A 9887-nucleotide genomic window follows, 5' to 3' on the forward strand; every position below is an offset into this window, starting at 1 on the left:
TTGACAAAAGGTAAGAAACTTGTATATTTTTCTGGAAATGCATACATCAGTGTCTCAGGCAGCTTAGGAAAACATCAATAGCGGACCATGATTTCTCCAAAACCTAATTGTGTACACATCCAACATTGCCTATATCAATGTCTTGGCTAGTTAATGCATTATTTGTTTTCCATGGTGCAAAAGGAGAAACCCAGAGGAGTAAGAAAAGAGCAGAGCTGCAGGCAGGAATGTGTCCATGTCTAGCGTAATTAGAGTTGACCTCCACGTGCCCGAAAGCAGAAGAGCATTTTTGCTCATTCTTGCAGCGATTGAGAACGAGCACCCAGAAATCTGAAGACAATCAGGACAAAGCTACTGACGGCAGTGCAAGGTGCACCCAGCCAAAAACAGCAGGTCTTCCTCGGAAAATACGCCGGGCTATAAATAGAGCACAATTTCATTTTACTTTGTTAACTTGCATACCGCCTCACCGGCTCACAGAACAACCTGCCAAATTTAGCATAAGGCCAGTGAAAATAAAAGCTGAGAAATTAAGTGAAATGCACAGCATTCTTTCCTGCCTTGCACAATCCTAGTTCTCTGAGCACAGCACATGGTTAAGAAATATTATCTAAATGCAGTTGTCTGTTACTTTGATGGCAAATTGCAGGAAATGCATAGTTTGCCTGATTCTCCATTTTCCACCGGAATCTCAGATTTACAGGTTCGGTGGGCTGCAGGTGATTTAGGACGCGGCAGAAGAACAGGACATACTGTGAAGGAAGATGATGGGCTCTCTGGCTGCAGTCTGTCTGCTCTCTGCCTCGCTCTTCCTGAGCTGGGCACCAGCTGCTGGGCACAGAGGGCTGCAGATAGGCCTCTGCAGAGTGTCAGTGAATCTTCAAGAAGTGCGGGACAGCTTTAATGCCATCAGAAAACTTATTGTGAGTAGCAGCCCCCAACACACACACACATGGGCACCTTCTCCTGTTGGTGCAATAGCACCTTAGAGCTGCCGACTGTCTCTTTAAGGGGGATACTCTCTCTTTTTTAGGATTAACCTTACTAGTTTTCCACCATCTGCCTCCTACGTTTTATTGTCCTCCAGTGGGAGATGAGGACGAGGTGGAGGCGTGGCCCCTGGTGAGAGCCCTGCACTATAATTCACAAGACGTCCTGGCACCTGACATTGGTCTTCGTGGACCTCCATTCTAAGCTCCGCTCAGCCTTAAATTGCCCCACTTCAGGAGTTAGATGCCTAAATTGGCCCCTTTGAAAACTAACTAGAGCCAAGGGCCTATAATTTGGGATCCCAGTTTCACTAGGCACTTACATTTAGGATCCTAAATACTTTAAAGGGGAAGGAGTTAGGGCAGGGGAAAAAAAGCTGGAGCTGAGCACTGATTTTCAGCGCCAGGTACCCTGACCTAGGGCTTCAGTTACTAAGCATTTTCCCCATGGAGGCAGAATGGGAAAAACGCCTCTGTAAATCAGGCCCTTAGCTGGATAAATCTAGGAAAAGTAAGTGTAAGAGAATTTTCAGTTAGAAACGTAGCTCCCTAAATTCAGCTGAAAATCCATCTAAAGCTCGGCACTTAATTTAGGTACTGAGCAATTGTTTTGAAAATCAGCCTTTTTATGTCCCTGGGCCTTTGTAGCCCAGCTGAAAACTCCTGTTTCCCTGTTAACAAATTAAAAAGATGCAGAGGGCTTTATTCAGAAAGGACTTTTTCTCATTCTGTGCCTTACTGAAGGCAACCCATAGTATTTTATTTATTTAGTTATTATTTTTATATGCTGACCTTTGATCTGAGATATCATTCAGGTGCTGTAGGTATTTCCCTATCCCCAGAGGGCTTACAATCTAACGGGCCGATACAGTACAGTGCGATCCGACGGAGCGCGCTGTTAACCCCCCATTGGACGCGCGTTTTCCTTTACCCCTTATTCAGTAAGGGGCGGAAAACGCGCGTCCAACCCGCCGAACCTAATAGGGCCCTCAACATGCAAATGCATGTTGAGGGCCCTATTGGGTATTCCCGCATGATTCAGAAAGTAAAATGTGCAGTCAAGCCGCACATTTTACTTTCAGAAATTAAGGTAGGTGCTAATTTCTGCCAGCACCGGGGAAGTGCACCCTCCAACTTTTTTTTACCGAAGGGTAAAAAAAGTAAAAAAAAATTTTGAAGTCGGCCGGCGGCTGTCAGGTCAAAAACCGATGCTCAATTTTGCCGGCGTCAGTTCTCAAGCCCGCTGACAGCCGCCTCCTTTTGCCCGTCGGACCTAATTTAAATACTGAATGGCACACCCAGGCCTCTGTGTGTGCTGGGAGAGTTTGCCTGCTCTCCCGTGGACTTTACTGAATCGGCCCATAAGTTTGTACCTGAGGCACCCGAGGGTAAGGTGACTTGCCCAAGGTCACAAGGAGCGACAGATGGACTTGAACCCTGTGTCGCCTGGTTCATAGCCACTGCTCTGACCACTAGGCTACTCTCTGATTGGATGCACAGCTGGAGCCAGGGCCGGATTAAGGGGCAAGGGTCCGGGGTTCCAGCCAGCAGGGAGCTGAAATCTGGCCAGGAGGGTCCCCGAGTTATTAGCCTGCATGGCTCAGACTATCTCTGGCTGAGGCACAGGGATAGCAGGGACCGGGCCGGTTTTGCAGACTTGCAGACTGTGTTTCACCCCGCAAAAGACAGGTCACCAGGGGTCATCCTGCTTCAGCTCTGACAGCTGCTAACCAGTAAAGCTCTTAGAACCAGCCAAAAAAAAAAAAGTACACCAAAAGTGAGAACTAAAGAATGCACTCTTGAGAATTATTTGTGAAAAAATACCATTTGTTTCACCTGGATTTTTCCGGCAGGCTCACAGATGCTCTTTTTCCAGACTCTACATTACTTTGGGGCTTTTGGAGTTTTTGCTTTATAAGAATAATTTCTGTTGCTAATCACATCGGATTGGGAGGGTCCAGTGTGGTCACTGGTGCCTCTGGGTCTCACCTTCCTTATGTAGCAAAGTGTGGAAGTGGTTGAAATATTCTGCCAACGTCAGGAAACCCAGACATTGGCAGAATAGCGCGGCCTCCCTTCACATGGCGCGGCTTCCACTTAACCCTGTTTTCTCTTCCTCCAGCAATCGCAGGACAGCAGTTTAAGTCTGCGGATAATTGAGAAGTCCTCTCTGCAAGACGTTACGGTAGGTGCTGCTGAAACACGTACCGGGTCTGGGGCAGTAATCAAGCCTGGGGTATTTGATGAAGCTGCGGGCAGGAGGGACGCTTCCCCGCTCTGTCACCGCTGGGAGGCGGCTTTCTGTGCGTTACTATAGCGCTGCATTCATGAATCATTGCACGAGGGAGTAATAACAAGCGGTGTCGTGTTTGCCTGCAGCCTTCGCAGCGCTGCTGCCTCCTGCGCCACCTGCTGAGGTTTTACATCGAGAGGGTGTTCCGGCACTGCGAGGCCGCCGAGGTCCCGCTCCGGCGCAAGATCAGCGTCCTCGCCAACTCCTTCCTCAGCATCAAGAGGGACCTCAAACTCTGCGTAAGTGACGGGGGGAAGGGAGACCCCTACAGAGCACGGGCATCTGCTCTGAAAATTAGCCCAGCAGTTACACTGGCTCTTTGAGGCTTGCGCTTTTGCAGAGAGAATCTGCACGCGCACTTTCTAAAATAAAAAAAACATGAGCAGAAGCCCCAGCTGGTGCATGCGGGAAGTGCCGCCTCACGTCCCGAAGAAAACTGGGGCTGGCACTGCCAAACATGGCTTGCACACTGAGAGTTTAGCAGCCTGTCAGCAATACAGGGGAAGAATGTCAAATAATCACCTTAAATCACAGGCAGCAGGACCAGGACTCTCTTCGGAGCGCAAAGCTTTGCTAGGACAGGAATAGTGCGATCTGTAAAGTGAAGTAACACACAGGACTGCTCCAAAACGCAAACCTCTTGCTTTATCGCAAGGCAAGCATTCAGAAGAATAGTTCAGGGCTCTGCCACCCACAGTTATAAGCCAGCAAAGCAGATGGTGACGGTCCCTCTCCTCTTTCTGTACCCAGCACGCAGAACTGACCTGCGCCTGCGGCGAAGAATCCGGGCTGAAGTACGAAATCATCCAGGAGAATTTCCAGACGGTAAGCAGAGCTTAATGTGGAGGGATGAGCTCTCTCACCTCGGCATAACCCGCTCCGCTCAGCCCAGCTCCTGCTACAGCTTCCAGGTCCACGTTCAATGTGCCTTCCAGTTCCAGACGCCCAATCCTTAGCTTCCTTCTCCCATTGTGGGGAGCAAAAATAAGCGAGAGGCGTTATTGTAAACTACTTAGCCGGACAAATCTGGCGGTCACACATGAGCAACCCAAAAGCTTCTTTTATCTACATTCAAGGGCCTCTTTTAAGAACTTTCAAACACTGGCATACAAACACGACCCTTGTGATTGTACATGTAAATACAGGACATGTGAGGTCATCAAGGGTCAGGAAGAAAGAAAAAGGCTGCCCAGGGGCTTTACAGAGGCCCGTTTAAATAATCCATGCTGTTTGCACTGTACATGGGCACTTTTAGCTTGTGTAGTTTACAGTGTGCGTGGGAATTTTTAGCTTCTGTTGTTTGTAGTGTACATGGGCACTTTTATCCTGTGCTTGCAGTGTACAGGGGCACTTTTAACTTGTGTTCTTTGCAGAGTATGTGGGCAGTGTATGTGGGCACTTTTATCCTGCACTGTTTGCAGTCTGCATAGGAATTTTTAGCTTCTGTTGTTTGCAGTGTGCGTGGGCACTTTTATCCTGTGCTGTTTGCACTGTACATGGGCACTTTTATCCTGTGCTGTTTGCACTAAACGGGGCACTTTTAGCTTGCGTTGTTTGCAGTGTGCGTGGACACTTTTATCCTGCACTGTTTGCAGTGTACAGGGGCACTTTTAACTTGTGTTCTTTGCAGAGTATGTGGGCAGTGTATGTGGGCACTTTTAGCTTGTGCTGTTTGCAGTGTGTGGTCACTTTTAGCCTGCACTGTATGTGGTCACTTTTATTTTCTGAATAATTTGGAATATGATTTAATATAGTCCTTTAAATAAATATACAGATTAATATGCTTTGGAAATTTCAGTAACAATAATAATAAAATATAGTGTGTGTTCATTAGAAAATTGAATATACATATGCTGTTTTCTTCTGCCAGCCTGAACACCCTACCCACACCCTGAATGTCTCTTGTAACCAGTTAAAAGTCTATCACCTATGTTTACTTGGGCAGAGAAGAGGAGTTTTCACACAGTGAAGCTACCTAGGTGAATTGGTATTTCCTGATCACCCTCATAGTATGGCCAGGGATGGGCTGCCAGTGTATTACGCCAGGCCCCATGCCAGCCCTCCTCTGCTTGGTGAGGCACTCCCTGAGGAAGAGAAATCCTGGGTTGTCTGTTACTGGATGTAAGAGAGTCATTCATAACATCACCAGTTAGGTTACCTGCCTGTGGTGGAACTGGCAAAGAGGTTACATCATCATGAAAACGAAACCACCATCCAATTACATGATCATGTTTTGCCATTCTCTAATTTAATTGCTGTACTTATTAATTAGTTTTCAACCACTTCCTTCAATTCCCTTTCAGATGGATGCCAGCACAGCAGTCTTGAAAGCTTTGGGGGAACTTGATATCTTGTTGGACTGGATGGAGAGGATTCATTAGTGTATACAGCGCAGGACCAAAGCCACAGATCATTATGAGCTGCCTTCTATTGTATTTATTTATCTTCTACCCTCTCCTTTAAAGAGAGTTTTATTAATTTCCATTCAGCCTTCTCTAGTAAATCACTATAGCATACATTGCCTTCTAGCAGAGCCGAGAATCAATTCCAGCCTATGACGAACTAAATCAAGCCAACCCATCGGGGACTTTCTCACTCCAGCCTTCTAGAGACTAACCTACTCCAACTCATCAGGGTCTAAATTACTCCAATCCTCTAGGGACTAACTCACTCCAAGCTATCAAGAACTAACTAACTCCAACTCTCTAGGACTAACTCATTCTAGTTCATCAGGGACTAAATCACTCCAACACTCTAGGGACTAACTCACTCCAACCTTCTAGAGACTAACTCACTCCAGCTCATCAGGGATTAAAACATTCTAACCCTCTATTGACTAATTCACTCCAGCTTATCAAGAACTAACTCACTGCAGCACTCTAGGGACTAACTCACTCCAGCTCAAGAACTTTCTCCAACCCTCTAGAGACTAACTCACTCCAGCTCATCAGGGACTAAATTACTCCAGCTCTCTACAGACTAACTCACTCCAACACTCTAGAAACTAATTCACTCGAACCTTCTAGGGACTAACTCACTTGAACCTTCTAGGGACTAACTCACTCCAGCCCATCAGGAACTCACCCTCTCCATCTCTTTGGGGATTAAATCATTCCAACCCACCAGGAAACCCAAAACTTTGTGCCTTCTTATGCTGAGAAATATCTTCCTGCTCTTAGAGGACCTGGGTTGTTATTGGTTTTATTTCTAACCTAAGCTAGCTTAAGTTATTTATTGAATAACCATTTAACTGATTGATAAATTAACTTTTATTTATTTGATTCATGGCATCTGCATTTAGGAAGCACCCTAAGGGCGCAATATAAAAATGGACTCTTCCCTTTTCGTGGTTATTATTAATGCAGATAATACATTGTATTATCTTAATCTTGTCATAGAAATAATGTATAATGTAAAACAGTTCTTATACAAATATATTTATATATGTCAGCTCTTCTTTATGTTATATTTTTTCTGTTATACATGAATGTGTGTATGTCATGATACAAACTGAGAAAATATCTTCTCAGAATAAAGAACACTTTATGAAAGCAATTCTTACACCTGTGGCTTCTTTTATTTTCGTAGGTGTAGTATAAAAGCTCTTTTTCACTCTTGCTTCCGAGTCCGGACATGTGCTCATCATAGTTCTCTCTAAGCTGAGCGTGTGAGAGATTGCTCATACATTTCGGAGCATCACTCACAGGTTTTACATGCTCGCTCACATACATTTTTATTTGTGCTATGTACAGAAATGCAACACTAATACTGGTGCTGAAAAATTGGTGGTTTAAAAAAATTGTTGCTCAGACAAAAAGATACATTTCCACACACCTAGTCACTCCTTGGAGGGAGCTCTGGTGCTCATGTGCTGTCTTCCTTCAGTTTTCACAAGAGAGTAATACAGATGTGTAACTGGCCCAATAGTGCACAATTTTTAAACTTCTATAGGAGAGTGGGTGAATGGATTTGCCCCTTCCCTTTGTGAGCATGGTGCAGTACCAGTAGAACTGTCTCTCCAGCCAGCTGGTCTGCCCAGTTCCCTTCCGGGTCACCACAGACCCTGTTCTTTCTCATCTCCCTCCCATGCCCCTAGCGCCACCTTCTGCTTGAACTCTGTCATGGGTCTGGTTGCCACTCACTACCTTCCCAAGCATTGCCTTAGATTTTCTCCTACTAGTTTCATCTCCTTGTCCTTAAATTTTAACCTTTAGCCCAAACACAAAACTCTGAAGAGCAAACAGAAAGAAAACTTGGATCTTATGTAGTCTAATTAACTCATTAAAATACTTATTTATTTATTTATTATTTAAAACCATTTCTATACCGTCGTTAGGTTAGGTACCATCACAATGGTTTACAATAAGGCACAAACATTAATGTTGGGAAAAAAATAATGAATTCTATCCACTAAACAGGTGCCAACAATTTACGGTAACATAGTTTGTTATAATTACTCATAGGTGGGTGTGATACATCATGTCCATTCTTATTAGAAGCTCATTAATCAACTTGAAAATGAGACAGCAGAAGACCAATGTGTACCTGTAGAGAGTCACACGCTAGTATGGATAAGCCCAGGAAAGGGAAAGCCAGGACTCCAGCCCCATCCCTAGCCATGTCTGAAAGGAAAATCCCAGTTCAACCCAGTAAGCACTACATTCAACTAACCTGATGCAGTCACCAGATATTACTAATTACTATCTCCTTCAAAAGATTCTCCATAGCAGTAATGCTAAACTATCTAACGCCATAGCAATAACTTTATCCAAACCTGATATTACAAGCAAGGACTCAAGTTCATATCTCAAGGTAAATCGCATTAGAAGAAATATATAGGAGAAATTCCCAGATCCTATATCTTCCTTATCCTGAGACTTGGAGACAGGGCATCTACATGACAGATGAAATGTAATGTGGACAAGTGCAAGGTGTTGCATAAAAGGAAAAATAACCCTTGCTGTAGTTACACGATGTTAAATTCCATATTAGGAGCTACCACCCCGGAAAGAGATGTAGGTATCATAGTGGATAATACATTGAAATCGTCGGCTCAGTGTGCTGCAGCAGTCAAAAAAGCAAACAATGTTAGGAATTATAAGGAAGGGAATGGTGAATAGAACAGAAAATGTCATAATGCCTCTGTATCGCTCCATGGTGAGACCTTGAATACTGTGTACAATTCTGGTCGCCGCATCTCAAAAAAGATATAGTTGCGATGGAGAAGGTACAGAGAAGGGCAACCAAAATGATAAAGGGGATGGAACAGCTCCCCTATGAGGAAAGGCTGAAGAGGTTAGGGCTGTTGAGCTTGGAGAAGAGACAGCTGAGGGAGGATATGATAGAGATCTATAAAGTCATGAGAGGACTAGAACGGGTAGATGTGAATCAGTTATTTACTCTTTTGAAAAATTCAAAAACTCTTAACTTATTGCTGGAAGATGTGATAAAAGCAGTTAGCATAGCTGGATTTGGAAAACATTTAGACAAGTTTCTGGAGTAGAAGGCCATAAGTTGTTATTAACCAGATAGACTTAGGGAAAGCCACTATTTATCCCTGGTCGTTAGCAGTATGGGATAAATAGTGGCTTGAAACAGAATACTGAGCTTGATGTACCTTCGGTCTGATCCTGCCAGTATGGTAATACTTATGTTCTTATTATCACTTACAAAAATATTGAAAAGAACCGGTCCAAAGACCAATTCCTGCAGTACTCTTTAGGTTCCTATGCCCAGCGGTCGCCATTTTTCAAAATGGCTCCAGCCAGTGGCATTTTGAAAAATTATAGCCACCAGTTACTGAGAAAGAACTGACCAGCACCATTTTGAGAAATGCATAAGGAGCACTCCAGGCTCCTAGTGGACCACCAGGAACAAATTTGTGAGTAAGAGTAAGGGAGTCTGGGGGTAGGCTAGGGTGGTGGACCTGGCCTCCAGGGGCTAGATTTTGGATTGAAGATGAGGGTTGGGGAGGGGGTGGGGCCTGGTGCCAGCTTTTTAAAACATTTTTCAAAATATTTTTCAACAGCCACCTCCAGGGGGTCTGTGCAGACCTTAGAGGGGTTTTTTGTTGGGGGGGGGAGGCTTACTTGGTGTCACTGGCCTCTTTAAGACAGGGCCCCAGGAGCATCGGGACATGCATTAATGTCCTAATACTCCCGAGGAAGTTAAGCTACAACTCAAGAGTTGCAGCAAACGTCATATCAAATATTGTGACTTGTGTCCCATTGCCAGAGCCAATGAAGAAGAGTCACCTTTGGCTGGGAGGAGGTATCCCTCAACCCCTTTGATGTCCACTTACCAGCAGCTCAATGCGCGTCTACCCCGGGTGAAGCAGCAATGTCTCGGACTGATGATGTCATCAAGACTTGTGCACCAAGGGGAACCTTTGGGAGGGGAAATGAAGATGCAGTTTTGGATTTTGCTGCTGGCATGTTGGGGACTGTGCCTGAGACATCGGAGGTGCCTGCTGGGAGTTTCAGCTGCCAGTCTCCCCCCCCTGGTAGTGAATTTGATTCCCCCTACACCGGCTGTTGTCACCTTAGATGCTCTCTGGGACAAAGTTGCCAGTACTGGGCTTCCAAATGATTCTGTATCAGCCAAAG

At 45.0% G+C, this 9887-nt stretch overlaps 1 protein-coding gene across 1 annotated transcript; it reads left to right on the forward strand.

Moving 5' to 3' along the window:
* The first annotated feature begins 764 nt into the window (after positions 1–764).
* On the forward strand, positions 765–5706 carry LOC115074241 (interleukin-20-like). The gene is made up of 5 exons (XM_029573537.1): positions 765–923; positions 3112–3174; positions 3369–3521; positions 4033–4107; positions 5586–5706. The coding sequence occupies exons 1-5, from the start codon at positions 765–767 to the stop codon at positions 5661–5663; spliced, it is 528 nt and encodes a 175-aa protein (XP_029429397.1). The 3' UTR covers positions 5664–5706.
* The last annotated feature ends 4181 nt before the right edge of the window (positions 5707–9887 follow it).

This window comes from Rhinatrema bivittatum, chromosome 12 (genome assembly GCF_901001135.1).
Source record: "Rhinatrema bivittatum chromosome 12, aRhiBiv1.1, whole genome shotgun sequence".
Classification (NCBI taxonomy): Eukaryota; Metazoa; Chordata; class Amphibia; order Gymnophiona; family Rhinatrematidae; genus Rhinatrema; species Rhinatrema bivittatum.